We start from the raw sequence: 20,431 nt of genomic DNA, 5'->3' as shown, positions 1-20,431 counted from the left end.
TGTGAACGCGTACGCACCCAGGTCCGGCGTGTTGTAAGTGTGCTTCTTTAAAGAGGTGGCCACTCTCGAGCTCCATCGATAGTGGCGAGTGCATCATCCTCAGGGACGGGGGCAGGGAGGGTGGAACTTGAAGTCTACCCTCGAGGTGAGGGATTGCTCTGGTCCGCAGTGTAGCCAAGTGTTGATGGAGAAATTCAGGAAACCAATTGGCTCCCTCCGCTTGGTGGATGTCTGGTGGAATCGCCATCCTGACTCCAGACCCTTCCCCTGTAGGTCTAGAGGAGGAAAGTCTTGAATTGACCGCCTCTACATTTCGCAGGCGTGCATCTCCTGCATCTCAGCGATCTCCGTGCAGCTGTGCCATGCTCAAATCACAGTTGGTGTGGGCGGAGCTTACTCCGCTCCGCATGTGTGTGGGGTCCGTGTACTGGCACTTTAACAATCGGCTGCTGGAGGATGAACAATTTCAGGATTCAATCCATCGATTCTGGGCCAACTGGAAAGCAGAGACTGGAAGATGAGGCTATGGTGGGATGTGGGCAAGACTCCTATCCGTGTCTTCTGTCAGCAGTACGTGAAGGGGTCGATCATGAAGCGGGAAGCTGAGGTCGAGCGCCTGGAGAGGGAGGTGATCGACTTGGAGTCCAGTCTCAGTCAGGCTGTCATGGACCTGGCCCTGTGGCATGTGTACTAATAGAAGAGGTGGATCCAGATTCTGGAAGATTTGGACCATGCCTCACTCTTCTACTGGCTGGAAAATGGTGGGGGCCTGTAAGCAGCTTAGTGAGCTGCTGGCCCACGATGGATCCTCTTGGTTCATACCTATTACGGGGCGCTGTTCTCTCAGGATCCGACCAGTGAGGACACACACAGAGTTTTGTGGGAGGTCCTGCCAAAGCTCAGCCTAGAGGACGCCAAAGAACTGGAAGCTCCGTTCACATTGGAAGAACTGACCGGAGCCCTCCACCAGCTCTCTAGGGGCAAATCCCCAGGGCTGGACGGGCTGCAGTGGAGTTCCTCAGGGCATTCTGGAACGTCTTGGGGGGTGATTACTTGCAGGTCCGGATGGAAAGCCTGGCGACCGAGGAGATACACCTCTTATGGCACGCAGTGGTCATCGTCCTGCTGCTGAAGAGGGGTGATCTCCACCTGTTTAAGAACTAGCGTCCAGTCTCCCTCCTCAGCACAGATTGTAATTTCTTTATCCAGACTATGTCTACCCACCTGGGCTCCGTGCTGGCCCATATGATCCATCCCGACCAGTCCTACACGGTCCCGGGCCAGTCCATCCAGGACAACATCCACTTCGTCCGGGATCTGATCCAACTTTCCCAGAGCACTGGTCTGTCGGTCACCTTTCACTCCCTCAATCAGGAGAAGGCGTTCGAAAGGGTGGATCACGAATATCTGCACGTGTTTGGACTCAGGCCACATTTTGTGTATATAGACATTTTGTGGCCTGGGTCTGACTTTTATACACCGCCCGAAGAGTGTCTGGTCAAAATTAACCGTTCCTTGATGGCGCCCCTTTGCTTTGGGAGAGAAGCACGCCATGGATACCCCATGTCCGTCCAATTATATAACATCTGCGTGGAGCCATTCCTATGCCTGCTTCGCAAGAGATTGAGGGGTTTGGCTCTGCACGGGCTGGGCATGCAGTCGTCCTCTCGGCTTACGCCGATGACGTCTCCTCATGGTCATAGATCCTGTTGACTTGCAGGGGATGCACGGGTGTCAACAGATCTGTTCTGCCGTGTTTTCCGTGAGGATCAATTGGGAGAAATGTTCCGGACTCCTGGTGGGTCAGTAGTGGGTGGACTCTCTGCCTTTCACATGGAACTCCACACACCTCCTCTATCTGGGAGTTTTCCTCAGCCCTGCTGAGGAAGCCTGGCCAGCAAACTGGCAGGAGTTGGAGGTGAAAGTCACCACTTGACTAGGGTGCTGGACAGGACTGCTCTGAGTGCTTTCCTACAAGCGCCGAACGCTGGTCATAAACCAAATGGTGGCATTGATGCTGTGGTACTGGTTGGTTACTTTGGTCCCATCCCCTGCATTAGCCACCAAGATCCAGAAGAAGCTCGTTGATTTCTTCTGGGGCAAGAGGAAACACTTGGTCTCTGCCGCAGCCCTGAGTCTCCCGATTGAGGAGGGCGGTCAGTTGCTGGTATGTTCTATGTTCTATGTATGCCTCCGTACACAGGCTGCGACTCTCCATCTTTGGACCCTGCAGAGATACCTGTACATCGAGCGTCCTCCCAGTTGGTGTGTACTGGCATATAAAGGGGGCCTGGGAAATAAATGCCGCCTCGACAAAATACAAAGTAAAAGGGGCCTGGGGTATAAAGGCCAACTTCAGAAGAAAAAATGGGTTACTTACAGAGTAGAGTTCCCTCTACACAGTCCTGTCAAACACTCCCAGGACTGGCACAGCAGGGTTGGCTACACAGTAAAGTTCCCTCTACATTGTCCCATCACATATCTGAAGAAGGAGCATGGGGTATATGCTCTGGGGGTAACCAAATTGAGAGATTGGAACTTCAGGAAAAAATGGGAGAATGAAGAAAATAAGTCCTTCAGGGAATTATTGACTGAAAATGGAAGTTGTTGGCCAGCAGTGAGGAAACTATTGGTCTCTGCTGGTTTCAGACGATCTTTGCTCATCTTTGCTGCTTTCCGCTGATCTCTGCCAGTCTCGCCATATTGCCTCTTTCTCCAGAAGTAAATTCCAATGACGACACCAGGAACAGTGAATGAGAGGGCTGCTACTCCAATCACAATCCCGAACTTTGTGCCTCCTTGTCTCAATCTCTCTGCTGACACAGATGGTTTACTTTAAAATATTGATAAATAATAATTCTCAAATGACTTCATTCTGTACTTCATTAAGCTACAAACTAGCACAGAAGATATCTGATCATAGTGAAAGAATGTTTTAAATTTATGAACAACCGTGCATAAACTCAGGATTAGTTTGGGATTGACACAGGGCTATGGAGAGAAAGCAGGGCAGTGGAATTAATTTGTGATTGATAAAGGGCTATGGGGAGAGAGTGGGGCAGTGGGATTAGTTTGGGATTGATACAGGGCTATGGGGAGAGAGTGGGGCAGTGGGATTAATTTGTGATTGATACAGGGCTATGGGGAGAGAGTGGGGCAGTGGGATTAATTTGTGATTGATACAGGGCTATGGGGAGAGAGTGGGGCAGTGGGATTAATTTGTGATTGATACAGGGCTATGGAGAGAAAGCAGGGCAGTGGGATTAATTTGTGATTGATACAGGGCTATGGAGAGAAAGCAGGGCAGTGGAATTAATTTGTGATTGATAAAGGGCTATGGGGAGAGAGTGGGGCAGTGGGATTAGTTTGGGATTGATACAGGGCTATGGGGAGAGAGCGGGGCAGTGGGATTAGTGTAAGATTCACAGAGGATTATGTGGGACATTGGGATGAGTTTGCTATTTTTCCAGCTCAACTTTTATTTTTGACTGTCCAAGGTTACATATTAACCTGTTTGCCTGGCTCAGTATTACTAATTTTGTTTAACTCAGGAACAGAATCAGGAAGCAGATATCTTTGAGAGGAACCCTTTTCTTAATTTATTTCTTGTTGCTACATTTGATCATACCATGCTATTCTTGTGTGACTCATCAATATTCTGTGCTTTTGGAGGTACTTGGATGAGATGTTAAACTGAGGCCTTATCTGCCTGCTCAGATGGATGTATAAGATTCAATGCCATGATTTCAAAACAGAACAGGGGAGTTAACCCCAGCGTCCTGGCCAACATTTATCCCTCAATCAAAATCACAAAAAACAGATTATCTGGTCATTATTGCATTGCCGTTTGTGGGATCTTGCTGTGTGCAAATTGCATGCCATGTTTTGTGCATTACAACAGTGAATACACGTCAAATGTACCTCGTTGGCTGTAAAGTGCTTCGAGACATCTGGTTTTGGTGAAAAGTGTTATATAAATGCAAGTCTTACTTTCTTTGTCTCACCTGGAGTTCCAACTGTTAAAGTTGTTTCCCCAGACTAACTGACCATAACAGTGTCGACAGTCTCTATACACAGTCCGGGTCACAGAATCAGTTGCACCTCCTGTGTCAGCATCTATTTTTGGTTTCAGCGGGACTCAGGTCGAGAGAGGTCAGAAATTCTCATTTCTTTCACTTACATTGTGTTGTACATTATATCCAGCCTCCTTCTCACTGTCCACCAAGAGAGAACCTGAAAGGTCTTTCACCTCTTCTATCTTGATCAAACCAGCTCTGCCATTGGCTCCTCATGTCTCACAACAAAAATGTCAACTCTCATCCAACTTTTATAATCCTCTTGTTTTCGACTCATTTTTTTCCACACCTTGTTTTCAGCCTTCGACACTTTTTTAGTCTTTTCTGAACCCTCCCTTTTTATCTGTTTTAAGTACTCCAAGGTATTTTTTATCTTAGCAGGTCTGGCAGCATCTGTGGAAAGAGAAGCAGAGTTAACGTTTCGGGTCAGTGACCCTTCTTCGGAAGGGTCACTGACCCGAAACGTTAACTCTGCTTCTCTTTCCACAGATGCTGCCAGACCTGCTGAGTGAATCCAGCATTTCTTGTTTTTGTTTCAGATTTCCAGCATCCGCAGTATTTTGCTTTTATTTTTTATCTTAGTTTGAATTGCTCTCAATAGCTGTTCCTTACTACGGTTCACCAGTTAAATATTTTCATCCTCAGTGAGTCATCGTAACTGCAACCCATGTCCGTACTCAGCAGATAAGTCCATGTTTCAATTATCATGAGTATTTGACCCTTTCCATACAGTTCAATTTGACAGGAACTCCATTTTAATGAACATTGCTCAATAAATCATGAGAAACATACTTAGAATAAATGTACAATTAGAGCTAGACCATTCACAGGTGCAGTCGGGAAACATTTCTTCACACACATTGTGCAACTCTCTCTCCCTCAAAAACAAAGTTAACTCTGGGGGTCAGCTGAAATATCAAAACTGGATTGATAGTTTTGTGTTAGGCGAGGGTATGAAGGGTTTCAGAACCAAAGCAGGTAGATGGAGTTAAGATACAGATCTTCTATCATCTAATTGAATGGGGCGGAACAGGCTCGAGGGACTGAAAGGCCTCCTCCTGTCCCTATGTTCAATTTAACCAATTTATCATTGTTCAATTTCGCTTTCGCTAACTGTTATTACGAGTCTTCCTTTTGCTGTGTTAGATCATTTGTCCTCTTTTCTCACTCCTGGATCTCATTTTGTAATCGTTATTGCTCTCTACCAAACTCAGTCCAACATTACTTAGTTTCTTCTTGTAACATAATTGTTTGGTTTGTTTTTATTTCACCCACTTCATCCTTTATATTAAAAAGTTAACTCAGAATTTTCTGTCTCCTTTCTTGGATCTAATAATTCAAACAGGCCTTGTCATTTCTTAGCATTTATTTCTTGCTTAACAAAGGGAACACCTTGTTTATTTTTCCATTTGCTCCTTCAAACCTTTACTCTGAGCTTCCCAAGTATTATAGATAAAGCTCAGCCAATGAGTTAACTGAATGATGGAACAGGCTTGAGGGGCTGAATGGCCTACTCCTGCTCCTGTTACTCTCAAAACAATAGCACTCCATCTACAAACCCACCCAATGCATCTACAAACCCGCATCACTGTATTTACAAACCCGCCCCTCTGTATCTACAAACTTGCATCACTGTATCCAAAAACCCGTACCACTGTATCTACAAACCTGCATCACTGTATCTACAAACCCGCATCACTGTATCTATAATTCCACATCACTGTATCGACAAACCCGTACCACTGTACTTACAAAGCCGCCCCACTGTACAAACCCGCCCACTGTATCTACAAACCCTCATCACTGTATCTACAAACCCGCCCCACTGTATCTACAAACCCGCATCACTGTATCTACAAACCCTCATCACTGTATCTACAAACCCGCCCCACTGTATCTACAAACCCGCATCACTGTATCTACAAACCCTCATCACTGTATCTACAAACCCACATCACTGTATCTACAAACCCTCATCACTGTATCTACAAACCCGCCCCACTGTATCTACAAACCCGCCCCACTGTATCTACAAACCCGCATCACTGTATCTACAAACCCTCATCACTGTATCTACAAACCCGCATCACTGTATCTACAAACCCTCATCACTGTATCTACAAACCCGCCCCACTGTATCTACAAACCCGCATCACTGTATCTACAAACCCTCATCACTGTATCTACAAACCCGCATCACTGTATCTACAAACCCTCATCACTGTATCTACAAACCCGCCCCACTGTATCTACAAACCCGCCCCACTGTATCTACAAACCCGCATCACTGTATCTACAAACCCTCATCACTGTATCTACAAACCCGCATCACTGTATCTACAAACCCTCATCACTGTATCTACAAACCCGCATCACTGTATCTACAAACCCGCATCACTGTATCTACAAACCCGCCCCACTGTATCTACAAATCCGCATCACTGTATTTACAAACCCGCCCACTGTATCTGCAAACCCGACCCACTGTATCTACAAACCCACCCCACTGTATCTAAAATCCCACCTCGATGTATTTACAAACCGTTCCACTGTATCTAAAAACCCACCCAACTGTATCGACAAACCCGTGTCACTGTGTCTATATACCACCTCAATGTATCTAGAAACCTGCCCCACTGTATCTACAAACCTGCCCCACTGTATCTACAAACCCATGTCACTGTATTTACAAACCTGCATCATAGCACATGAACCCATATCACCAAATATAAACCCACACCTCAATACTAATAAAACCCACACTACTGGGTATATAAATCTGCAGACATGGATATATAAACCCAACACACACCTGTTGCATGTGTATCTAAGAAATGGGCTATGCAATACAGCTCCGTTGCACCCGCAAAGGGTTTCACTTCCTGAAAGGACAGTTGGTGTGCGCCCGTGCTCAGTACATCGTGTAAGCGAATTCCCACTATCCTGCCAGCAGTCATGATGTCTTCATTCTGGGCTGTTCTCTCAGTATTTGAGCCACCGGAGTTAAACCAGAGGGCGGCTGCTGCACAATCAGGGCTATCCACTTAACACTGGCTCGTCAGTCCGTTGTGCAACCACACGTGGTCAGTGAAGGTAAAAAACAGGACTACATACATGCTAAACAGTGGAAGCAGCATGCAATAGACAGAGCAAAGTGATCACACAACCAGTGGACCAGATCAAAGCCCTGCAGTCCTACCATGTCCATTCCTGAATGGCAGTGGACAATTAAACTACTAACCTGAAGAGGAGGCTCTCTAAACATCTCCATTTTCAATGATGGGGGAGCCCAGCACGTTAGTGCAAATAACAAGGTTGAATCATTTGCAACAATCTTCATCCTGAATTGCCAAGTGGATGATCCATCTCGGCCTCCTCCTGAGGACCCCAGCATCACAGATGCCAGTCTTCAGCCAATCCGATTCGCGCCAAGTGATATCACTTCCGCTGATGGTAAGCCTGCCCACTATGTCCATTTGTTTCCATACATTTTATTTCTTAGGAAATAATGTTCTGCTTGCTATTAATATTTTAAAAAGTAAAAGGGACAATGCTGCAATGCAGGGTGAGATAAGTCTGGGAATGATCGAGCGGCTGATTAGTACATCACAGTGCCCATGGGAGGGAGATTTAGGAAGCACCTTCCCCAATAACAGTGTGATATAAATAAAAAGGGAAAATGATAATAGAATAGATACCACGGCCAGAATCTTACACTCCCCCCTCCCCCCTTCAAAGAGCGAATGGCGGCTGGGAGCGCTGGGCGTAAAATGGAGTGATCAGGCACCCTGTGCCCGACTGAGAGCTGCCCCCAATGCCCAACCACTCCCAATGCAACCCCATCCCAACAATAGACCACCCTTGCCTCACCGGGACCTGACCGATTGCCCCCGGCGAGGCCCCAAAAACATACCTGTTCTCCGGGGCTCCCTGACATCTTCTGTCTTCACCTGGGTTGCAGTCCCAGCAATGGCCACCGCTCCCGGTTGCGCTGCTGAGACTAAGAACTACCGACCCGCTGATTGGCCGGTAGCTCCATTCGGCGGGACTTCCTGCCTCAATGAGGTGGAAGTCCCACCTCAGACTAATTAAAGGCCTGGGGACTGTAAAATGCAGTCCGGATCACCAGGCCAGGAGGACTGGAGTTTGCCGCCCGCTTTTCAGTGGACGGCTCCCATCCGACGACAGTAAAATTCAGCCCCACATATCCAATAACTGCAAGCAGAAAATACCAAAATCTGATTTCTGGTTTCTTGAGGGAAACATAACTATTTGTTCATTCAAATTTCGCCAAAATTTCACTAAAGGACTGGAGGATTGTGAATGTTACAACCTCATTTTAAAAAGGAAGAATATTAAAGCTGACAACTACAGACCAGCCAGCCTAACATCAGTGTTTTTTTTTAATTCTTTCATGGGATGTGGGCGTCGCAGGCCAGGCCAGCATTTATTGCTCATCCCTAATTGCCCTTGAACTGAATGGCTTGCTAAGCCATTTCGAGGGCTTGTAAGAGTTAACCACATTGCTGTGGATCTGGAGTCACATGTAGGCCAGACCAGGTAAGGACAGCAGATTTCCTTCCCTAAAGGACATTAGTGAACCAGATGGGTTTTTACAACAATCGACAATGGTTTCATGGCCATCATTAGATTAGCTTTTAAATTCCAGATTTACTAATTAAATTCAAATTCCACCTTCTGCTGTGGTGGGATTTGAACCCATGTCCCCAGAGCAATACCTGGGTCTCTGGGTTACTAGTACAGTGACAATACCAGTACGCCACTGCCTCCCCGCGTGGAGTAACATCTAGAGACAATAATCAGGACAAAACTTAATTGGCATTTTGAAAAGTATAGGCTAAAAATGACATTTATTGCATTTGTTAAAGGCAAATCATATTTGACCATCTTGATTGAGTTCTTTGATGAAGTAACAGAGAGGGTTGACAAGGATAGTGCAGTTGATCCTATGTATGTGGACTTTCAAAAAGTGTTTGACAAAGTATCAGTAATAAACTTGTTAGCAAAATTCAAGCCCTAGTGATTATTGAGACAATGGTAGCATGGATACAAAAATGATCAAGGGACTGAAAACAGAGTGATGAATGGTTATTTTGCAGACTGGAGGTAGACTGATCTCAAGGGTTAGTATTAGGATCACTGCTCTTTTTAATATATATTGCCTGGACTTGAGTATGCATAGGACATAATTCCAAAGTTTTTAGACAATAATATGAAACTCGGAAATGTCGGAAAGAATAAGGAGGATAGTAACAGGCTTCAGGAGGGAATTGTTATGAAAGCTGGACTTTCTAACACTATTATGTTTGAAAAATTGTGATTTTTAAAAGTTGAAGATGGAGTTAGAGAAGCAAGGTGACCTCACATCCACTCATCTTTAAGGCAAGACAGAAATCTTGTTTACCAGGACAACAGAGAGCAGGGATCAAAGACTTTTTTTGAAAATCAGAGACTGCAGCGGTATAATACCTGGAGAACAATGTGTTTCACCCTCCCAGACTTTTGGATTGTAAGTATGGAGTCAGTGATTCTGAGGATGAAATGTGCATGACAGCTGCTAACACCAAGAAACAATGAAAAGCCCAGGTGGTACTACTGAAACCAGATATGTGGACTTTACATATTGGAAAAGGACAATAAGCTATTGACTTGTGATTAGGAGCCAGTGGTTGTAGTCTCAGAGCAGGCTGTAAGGAAGGACGACAACCAGCAGTGGAGGCCTCAAGGGAGAGAGAAGGAACACCTGCTCTCAGAGAAGCCTGATACAGTGAAAGGCTGTGACGACTTGAATCTGTTTTGAAGGTTGAATTTTGAGGAGAAGGAAAAGATCAACAGGATCACAAAGGGAATCACCTTATTCGTGGATGCCCAGGTCAGAAGTGCTCGGAGAAGTGAGCAAAGAGTACACTGGTTTTTGAAAAGGTTTGGGAGATCCAGCCCATTGCAACTGGGAGGAGTTTGGGACTTTTTAACCACAACGATTTTGCCATCAAAGTGTAATATATAAGTGTGGTGCGAGGTTTTCAAGTGTTTTAATAAGTAAAGAAAATATCTTTCTCTGTAATTAGGGGTATCAGCTACTCACAAAGCACTATTTAGTTCAACGGAATTTCTTTTAGTTTAGTTGTTCTAATAAAAGTTGTAAAATGTGAAATTTTGTCGTGTAATTCTTTAAATTGGTCGGGGGTTTCATATCTCGTATTTTTAACGTTAACGGTCTCACTGAGGTTGTAACAACATAGACAGATGAGTGAAATGGACAGCCACATGGCAGATGCATTTAATTCATAGAAGTGTCAAGTAATACATTTAGGAAGGCAAATGAGGAGAGGCAATATAAACTAAATGATACAATATTAAAGAGGGTGCAGGAAAGGAGAGACATGGAGACACGATGGGCCAAGTGGCCTCTTTTTGTGCCTTAAACTTTCTATGATTCTATATGAATACAAATCTTTGAAGGTGACAGGACAAGTTGAAAAACAAGGGCTTTATTAATACAGACATAAGAGTACAAAAACAAGGAAATTATGCTTTATAAAACACTGGTCACCTGGAATATTGTGTTCAAGAGACTACACTTTAGGAAGGATGTCAAGCCCTTGGAGAGGATACAGAAGAGATTTACCAGAACTGTATCAGGGATGAGGGGCTTCAGTTAAAAGGGGAGACTGGAGACCCTGAGATTCTTCTCCTTAGAGCAGAAAAGGTTTAGGGGGGATTTGATAAAGGTGTTCAAAATCATGAATGTTTTTTGAAAGAGTAAATAAAGAGAAGCAACTTGCAGCAGCATAAGGATCAGTAACAAGGGAACACAGATTGAAGGCGTTTGGTAAAAGAACCAGAGGCGACAGGAGGAAACATAATTTTGCACAGCAAGTGGTTGTGATGTGGAATGCACTGCCTGAAAGGGAGGAGGAAGCAGATTCAATAGTAACATTCAAAAGAGAACTGGATAAATACTTGAAGGGAAAACATGTACAGGGCTATGCAGAAAGAGCAGGGGATTGAGAGTAATTGGATTGCTTTACCAAAGAGCTTGCAAAGGCATGATGGGTCGAATGGCCTCCTGAGCTGTGCCATTTTATGATTTAAATAAGTTGACAAGAAATTGTGTTCTATACAATCCATTCCCCAATACCCAGAGGGGCTTTAGAGAGTCAAGCCATTTTACTGTACATGGCATACAATGACTGAGTAACTGTACAAGATAATGAAAACCTTACTGTGGGTAAGAAACTTGGGCTGTTGTCTGGAAATGATTAATGATGTAAAAACACACTGTAACCAATGTCTCACATGTGCTCGTGTAAATACAACCACTACAACTTAAAGGTACCCACAACCCCCCTCTCATCGCCCCCAGCACAAGTGACCCTACTACAACAGGGACCATGGTCTTCATTACAAACTACAACTGCAAGAGGAAACAAATATCTTTTAACTTTAGCAGACCAGTTTTCAAATGGGTGGAAGCTATCCCAAAGGCGAAAGCTCTGGTACCACAATTAACTACTCAGTGGAGATCGTCAAAGGAAACCAGCTCTGACCAAGGTCCCCATTTTACTGCACAGGTCATGGGTTAAGTGCATGAATCTGTTGGGCAGGAAACAAGTTTCACATTTCAAACCATCACCCAGAACAGTAGAAGGAGCAAAGCTGCACTTTAAAAATAATTTTCAGCAAATCTGGAACAACACATGGCAACTCTTTTGCTTCAGTTCAGTCAAACACTACCATAAGACTTCCAAATACTGCTTTTAAACAACTTCTAACCACTGAAGAATGGTTCAAACCTCTTTACAACACTCTCAACCTTCTAGCCTGCCTGAAAACCCTCGGCTTCTGAACCTCTTCTGATTTCGGAGGGGTGAAAAATGACCGTTCTAACTATCACAAAAAGAAAACCTCTCTAGTTCTTTGTTTCTGTCCGTCTCCATTCTCTCCAGAGAGCAGAAGCATCCATGCCTGTTTTGTTCTCTCTCTCTCTTTCTCTCTCTCTCTCTCCCTAGAGGATGGAAGCATCACGTCTGAAATGAGCTTTCCCTCATCACTGTATTTTTTTTTTACTCTATTAAATCTCTCCCAAGCCTTTTCCGCTCCAGTGGAAATAATCCCTGATGTATTAATCAGGAAAGGAGCTGCTCCATCGCCCAGGGTATTACTGCTGATAACATTATGGTCTGTACAAACCACTGCTCAGTCACCAGCTGGCATTGATCTGATCAATCAAAACTGAGCATCTATTTGACCAGAGGTAATAATTAACAAGTAGGACGTGCCAGAGAGAAAGGGATCAGGCTGAGATGAAGATTGTGAATCGATGCCATGCACTGTATAAAGTATGGCTGAAACAACTGGGGCTTTTCTCAGTGATTTACACATTTCTGTGGGGGTTTGTGGCATGGGACTGTTACATTGGTCGGTGAGACAGTGCACAGGCTCAGGGGTGTCAGTGGAACAAGGAGGGCAAAGTTGGAGAATTAAGTTTTCATTGAAATCAGACAGCCCTGCAGCAGGCCACTCAGTCCATCATGTCAATGCCAGCTCTTTGAAAGAGCTATCCAATTTGTTGCAAATTTTTCCTTTTCAAATCTGTATCCAATTCGCTTTTGAAAGTTACAATGAATCTGCTTCCATCACCCTTTCAGGCAGTGCATTCAAGATCACAATTCACTGTACGAAAAAAAATCTTCTCATTTTCCCTCTAGTTCTTTCGCCAATAATTTTAAAGCTTTGTGCTCTGTTTATCAACCCTCCTGTCAGTTGATACAGTTTCTCCTCATTTACTCTATCAAAACCCCACACAATTTTGAACACTTCTATTCTTCTTTGCTTCTTCTTCCTGGCATTTCTTTGTGGATGAAGATTTTGGGAAGGTTGTATTCATCGGTTGCAGGCCCACTGTTGGCCAGTCAGGCCTATCCGTGACCAGCAGATTCTCCCACAGCGGGTACAAGTGAAGGTGTAGTTGCTGCTGGGGGCAATTGGATCTATCCTTCTCCTTTTTTCTTTCATGCTGGTTCTTCGGTCAGTCTCAAAGGTGTCTGTGGCCCTCCCGATGTCGCATCTCCCGGCATCACAATCTATGGCCCACACTTTCCACTGGCAATGGTCGATGTGGCACACAGAGAGGGACTTCTTCAGGGAGTCTTTGAAATGTTTGCGTGGGGCCCCACTGTTCCTTTTACCAGTGGTCAGCTCTCCACACAACATGATCTTGGGCAGGCGACATCCATCCAGGCAATGTAACCCATCCAATGCAGTTGGCTTTGCAGGAGGATGGCCTCAATGCTGGTGATGTTGGCTGTTTCCAGGACGTCAGTGTTTACAATGCGGTCCTGCCAATGGATCTTGAGGATGCTGTGGAGGCAGCGCTGATGGAAGAGCTCTAGAAGGTGTACATGACGGTGATATAGGACCCATGACTCGGTGCCATACAGGAGGGTGGTGAGGACTACGGTTTTGTACACTTTGAGTTTGGTCTGAGCTCTGAGGCTGTGGTTGCTCCACACTCATTTGTGAAGTCTGCCAAACGTACTGCTTGCTTTTGAAAGCCTATTGTCCACTTCCTTGTCTGTGGTGGACAGACACTTATATTAAATCTCCCCATAGCCTTCTCTGCTTTAGCAATAGCAATCCTCCTTTCTCTAGCCTCTCTAAAATTATGGAACACAAGGGGTGTTATTTGGGGGCAATGATTACCTAGTACCTGTCTCTAGATGCAGAAATCAACAAGCGCATGGGAAAGGCTTCCACTGCTATGTCCAAACTGGCCAAGAGAGTGTGGGAAAATGGCACACTGACACGGAACACAAAAGTCCGAGTGTATCAAGCCTGTGTCCTCAGTACCTTGCTCTATGGCAGCGAGGCCTGGACAACATATGTCAGCCAAGAGCAACGTCTCAATTCATTCCATCTTCGCTGCCTCCGGAGAATACTTGGCATCAGATGGCAGGACCGTATCTCCAACACAGAAGTCCTCGAGGCGGCCAACATCCCCAACTTGTACACACTACTGAGTCAGCGGCGCTTGAGACGGCTTGGCCATGTGAGCCGCATGGAAGATGGCAGGATCCCCAAAGACACATTGTACAGCGAGCTCGCCACTGGTATCAGACCCACCGGCCGTCCATGTCTCTGCTTCAAAGACATCTGCAAATGCGACATGAAGTCCTGTGACATTGATCACAAGTCGTGGGAGTCAGTTGCCAGTGTTCGCCAGAGCTGGCGGGCAGTCATAAAGGCGGGGCTAAAGTGTGGCGAGTCGAAGAGACTTAGCAGTTGGCAGGAAAAAAGACAGAAGCGCAAGGAGAGAGCCAACTGTGTAACAGCCCCGACAAACAAATTTTTCTGCAGCACCTGTGGAAGAGCCTGTCACTCTAGAATTGGCCTTTATAGCCACTCCAGGCGCTGCTTCACAAACCACTGACCACCTCCAGGCACTTACCCATTGTCTCTCGAGAGAAGGAGGCCAAAGAAGATGATTATATAAGTATTGACAGGGGAACAGGAAGGATTCTGGGGACCACACTTTGGGAAGGATATATTGGCTTTGGAGGGGGTGCATTGTAGATTCACCATCATTTAAAGGTTTAAGTTATGTGGACCGGTTGCATAAAATTACTTTGTATCCCCTCGAGTTTAGGAGCTTGAGGGGGTGATCTAACAGAAGTGTTAAATATGATAATAGGATTCACTGGGCTAAATACAGAGGAATCACAACAAGCGGGCAAAGTCTTTAAATGAGAGGTAGGCCATTCAGAAGTGAAATCAGGAAGCACTTTTTCACACAAATGGTGGGGGAAATCTGGAACTCTCTCCCCAAAATGCTATAGATGCAATGGGTCAAATGAAATTTTTCAAGACTGAGATTGACAGATTTTTATTGGGTAATGGCAGTAATGGACTTGGTGAGAAGGCAGGTAAATAGAATTGAGGTACAGATCAGCCATGATCTAATAGAATGGTAGAACAGGTGCAAGGGGCCGAGTGGTCCATTCTCAATCCAACATCGCATTTTAGCCCCTGTTGACCATTCTTCCCAGAGACAGGATTTGGAAAAGATTTGGATTTCAGGTATTGGATTCTAAAATAAAATGAAGCCACATAGATTTTAAAAGGGAGACTATAGGTATTTGTAAAATGCACATTAAAAAGTCAAATCTGTTACCCAAGATGATTGGGAGCAACAGAATCACGATCTCAATTTGGGGGCAATAAGAAACATTTCCACCATGAGGTGTTGAAATGTCCCTTTCTGTTGAGCTTTACTCAAAGTATGTTTCAAAATTGTGAGGAAGGGCAAGATACACAGCAGCAGCCTTGACAAGCAGCTAGAAACAAGACACAGAAAATGCTAAGAACACAACAGGTCACTCAGCATCCATGGGGTGCAGAGAACTGAAAATCTATCATTTCATACACACAAAACTGATAACATTTCTGTTCTGTCCATCGATGCTGTCAAGCCTGCTATGTGCTTCCAGTTTTCAAACTAACCCCCGGACATGAGGACATATCAGGAACCAAGTCCCAACCTCCTGATAGACAGCGGGGCAGTGGGATTAGTTTGAGATTGATACAGGGCAATGCGGAGAGAGGGGATCAGTGGGTTCAGTCTGGGATTGATACAGGGCTATGGGGGAAAGTGGGGCAATGGGATTAATTTGGAAAAGAGATCCCTTGCATGAAATCCCCAGGGAATCTGATTGAACAAGCTGGAGTGGGAATTCTCAGATTCCCAGAAGTGAAGTTTCTCCGACATGCAGTGACAAGTGTAAATGATTGGATTTCTGCCAGGACAGTGGTGAAGATGTCGTTCTGTTGCTCTTTGAGTGTCATTGACTTGAAAGGAGTCTCAGTTCAAATTCCTGCCCCCTCCCCAGATTGGCATCTTTAAACCACGACCGTCAGTTCCAAGAATATCGATGCCTTTGTGTTTGATATGTTCGACATTCAAAGAAATAATGATTTGCCAGATAATTTTGTCTGAACACAATGTCCCTCTAAGAGATGAAGAAGTGAGTTTTATAATAAACTGGAGGAAATGAAACTGAAAGTAAAGTGAGTGACTGCATAAGGAGCAGCAATTGAGATGGCCGTCAGTAAACCCATTTTAACCCTGACGAAAGATTTAACCTGCCCCATCTGCCTTTCCCTGTTTGTGGAGCCGGTGAGACTGGACTGTGAGCACAACTTCTGTAAATCCTGTATCCAGAAGTGTTGGGGAAAGCAGCGTCAGGCTGTGTGCTGCCCGGAATGTCAGACAGTTTTCCTCAGGAGAAACTACACCAGTAACAGGGTGTTGGCCAATCTCTCCGAGTCAGCTCGGCAGCTGGAGCTGAACCTGAATCCGGAGGAGGCTCGGTTTCACTGTGAGGAACACGATGAGAAGCTGCTGTTGTTCTGTGAGGAGGATGAGACTCTGGTCTGTGCCAGTTGTGTCGACTCTCCCGCACATTCAACTCACAAGTTTCTGTCTCTACAGGTGGCGGTTCAAAAGTACAAGGTAAGGGGACACAGAGTTACTGTCTCCATTGTTCACAGTATTTATTGGGATGTTATGAGTGCTGTTTGAAATTAATGAACAAATTTTGCTCAGTCCTCCTGTTTGCTCACTTTCAGCTCAGTACTGACATTGTGACAGTGAGCAATCTGAGAGATGATCTGTTAATAGTGTGTGAACTATTGTATTGCAGCAGATATTTACACTCACACGAGCTTAATACCGATTCAAGCAACATTTTCCTCCGTTCCAATTTGTGTTCGCCCGACTGCTGTAGTCAGGGTAACCAACTCTGTTTTGGATGTATCCCTGGAGGTTAAACAGATTTTGGAAAGGAGCAGAAGTCACAGGGTAGTAATTATGGGGGATTTCAACTTCCCAAATATTGATTGGCAACTCTTTAGATCGAATAGTTTGGATGGGGTAGTGTTTGTGCAGTATGTCCAGGAAGCTTTTCTGACTCAGTATGTAGACTGCCCGACCAGAGGGGAGGCAATATTGGATTTGGTACTAGGTAATGAACCAGGGCAAGTGATAGAGCTGTTGGTGGGCGAGCACTTTGGAGATAGTGATCACAATTCTGTAGCATTCACTGTGGTAATGGAGAGGGATAGGTATGTGCAACAGGGCAAGGTTTACAATTGGGGGAAGGGTAGATATGATGCTGTCAGGCAGGAACTGAGGAGCATAAGTTGGGAGCATATGCTGGCAGGGAAGGGCACGGTCGAAATGTGGAACTTTTTCAAGGAGCAGATAGTAGGGGCCATTGATAAGCATGTCCCTGTCAGACAGGGAAGGGATGGTCATGTGAGGGAACCGTGGTTGACAAGAGAGGTTGAGAGTCTTGTTAGGAAGAAGAAGGATGCGTATATAAGGTTGAGGAAAAAGGGCACAGGCATAGCTCTGGAGGGATACAAGATGGCCAGGAAGGATCTGAAGAAAGGGATTAGGAGAGCTAAGAGAGGGCATGAAAAATGCTTGGCGGGTAGGATAAAAGAAAACCCCAAGGCCTTTTACGCGTATGTCAGAAATATGAGGATGACTAGGGTGACCGTAGGTCCGGTCAAGGACAATAGCGGGAGACTGTGTGTTGAGCCGGAAGAGATAAGTGAGGTTTTGAATGAGTACTTCTCTTCGGTATTTACGAATGAGAAGGGGTGTATTACTGAAGAGGACGGTGTGAAACAGACTGGTAAGCTCGAGGAAGTGCTCGTTAGGAGGGAAGATGTGTTGGGGTTTTTGAATAACTTGAAGATAGAGAAGTCTCCCGGGCCTGACGGGGTATATCCAAGGATGTTATGGGAAGCAAGGGATGAAATTGCAGAGCCGCTGGCAATGATCTTTTCATCTTCTCTGTTGACGGGGGTGGTACCAGGTGATTGGAGGGTGGCAAATGTTGTGCCCCTGTTCAAGAAAGGGAATAGGAACAACCCTGGGAATTACAGGCCAGTTAGTCTTACTTCGGTGGTAGGCAAGTTGATGGAAAAGGTGCTGAGGGATAGGATTTCTGAGCATCTGGAAAGACACTGCTTGATTCGGGACAGTCAGCACGGTTTTGTGAGGGGTAGGTCTTGCCTCACAAGCCTGATTGAATTCTTTGAGCAGGTGACCAAGCAAGTGGATGAGGGTAAACCAGTGGATGTGGTGTACATGGATTTTAGTAAGGCATTTGATAAGGTCCCCCATGGTAGACTTATGGAGAAAGTCAGGAGGCATGGGATAGTGGGGAATGTGGCCAGTTGGATTAAGAATTGGCTAACTGATAGAAGGCAGAGAGTGGTCTTAGATGGTAAATACTCAGCCTGGAGCCCAGTTACCAGTGGCGTGCCACAGGGATCAGTTCTGGGTCCTCTCCTGTTTGTGATTTTTATTAACGACTTGGATGAGGAAGTCGAAGGGTGGGTCAGTAAATTTGCAGATGATACAAAGGTTGGTGGAGTTGTGGATACCGAGGAGGGCTATTGTCGTCTGCAAAGGGACTTGGATAGGTTGCAGTGCTGGGCTGAAAAGTGGCAGATGGAGTTTAACCCTGAAAAGTGTGAGGTCGTCCATTTTGGAAGGACAAACACGAATGCAAAATACTGGGTTAACAGTAGGGTTCTTGGGCATGTGGAGGAGCAGAGAGACCTTGGGGTCTATGTGCATAGATCGTTGAAAGTTGCAACTCAAGTGGATAGGGCTGTGAAGAAGGCATATGGGGTGTTAGCGTTCATTAGCAGAGGGATTGAATTTAAGAGCCGTGAGGTGATGATGCAGCTGTACAGGACCTTGGTAAGGCCTCATTTGGAGTACTGTGTGCAGTTCTGGTCGCCTCATTTTAGGAAGGATGTGGAAGCCTTGGAGAGGGTGCAGAGGAGATTTACCAGGATGTTGCCTGGAATGGAGAATAAGTCTTACGAGGAAAGGCTGAACATTCTAGGCCTCTTCTCATTAGAACGGAGAAGGATGAGGGGTGACATGATAGAGGTTTATAAGATGATCAGGGGAATAGATAGGGTAGACAGTCAGAAACTTTTTCCCCGGGTGGAGCAAAGCGTTACAAGGGGTCATAAATTTAAGGTGAAGGGTGGGAGATATAAGGGGGATGTCAGGGGAAGGTTCTTTACCCAGAGAGTGGTCGGGGCATGGAATGCCTTGCCTGGGGAAGTTGTTGAGTCAGAAACTTTAGGGACTTTCAAACGGCTTTTAGATAGGTATATGGATAAAGGAGAATGATGGGGTATAGATTAAATTGTCCTTGACAGAGGACAAAGGATCGGCACAACATCGTGGGCCGAAGGGCCTGTTCTGTGCTGTATTTTCTATGATCTATGATCTAAAATATGACACCGAGACATACAAGGAAATATTAGGTCAGAGGACCAAAAGCGTGGTCAAAAAAGTAGGTTTCAATGGGTACATTAAAGAAGGTAAGCATGGTGGAGAGATGGAGGGGTGTAAGGAGGGTATTGCAGTGCTCGGGGCCTAGGCAACTGAAGGTGTGGCCAACAAAGGTGGAACAGTTAATAACAGGGAGGTAGAAGAGTCATGAATTAGAGGAGTTCAGATATATTGAAGGGTTGTGCGGTTGGAGGATATTACAGATACAGGCCGGGGGCGAGGTCATGGAGGGAAATCAAGGTGAAAAATTTAAATAAAGACATTGCCTGATCATGAGTCAATGTCAGTCAGTGATATATGAACAAGCCTTGGTGCGAGTTAGGACATGGGCAGCAGAGTTCTGGGGGGACCTTATGTTTACAGAGAGTAGCATGCGGTAGACCAGACAGGAGTGAACAGGAATGGTCATGTCTAGGGGTAATGAAGGCATGAATGAATTTCAGCAGCAGACGGGCTGAGACAGGGGTGAAGTCAGGCTCTGTTACTGAGGTGGAGATAGGCGATTGTAATGATTGCGTGAGTATTATGTTAGAAGCTCATTATGTGATTAAATGTGACACCAAAGTTGTAAACAGTCTGTCTGAATCTCAGACTGTTACCAGGGTGGGATCAATAGCAGGGGAACAGAGCTGGAGTGCGGAGTGAAAACAATGACTTCAATTTTACCAACATTTAATTGGAGGAAAGTTCTTCTCATCCAGTACTGGATGTCGGATAAGCAGTCTGATAATTTAACAACAGTGGAGGAGTGGAGAGAGGTGGTGCTGAGGTAAACTTGGTGGAGTTCTTTCATGAAACAATGGAGAGGGTTGATGCAGGTGGTGTGATTGAGGTTATATATATGGACTTTCAAAAGGTGTTTGATCAAGAGACATTCAATAGACAGGTTGGGAAAACTGAACCCGATGGATTAAAGGGACAGTGACAGTGTGGATATAACATTGGC

At 45.3% G+C, this 20,431-nt stretch overlaps 1 protein-coding gene across 1 annotated transcript in view; it reads left to right on the top strand.

The window, feature by feature from the left end:
* Positions 1-16,172: 16,172 nt before the first annotated feature.
* Positions 16,173-20,431, top strand: part of LOC137346278 (zinc-binding protein A33-like) — a 49,901-nt gene continuing 45,642 nt past the window's right edge. Inside the window, exon 1 of the mRNA XM_068009745.1 lies at positions 16,173-16,608. Within this exon, the coding sequence (XP_067865846.1) occupies positions 16,195-16,608 (414 nt within the window). The 5' untranslated portion in view covers positions 16,173-16,194. The remainder of the gene's footprint in view (positions 16,609-20,431) is intronic.

The sequence above is a fragment of the Heterodontus francisci genome, chromosome 29 (genome assembly GCF_036365525.1).
Source record: "Heterodontus francisci isolate sHetFra1 chromosome 29, sHetFra1.hap1, whole genome shotgun sequence".
NCBI classification, from domain to species: Eukaryota; Metazoa; Chordata; class Chondrichthyes; order Heterodontiformes; family Heterodontidae; genus Heterodontus; species Heterodontus francisci.
Note: the sequence above shows the minus strand (reverse complement) of the source record. Positions and strands in the feature narration are given on the sequence as shown.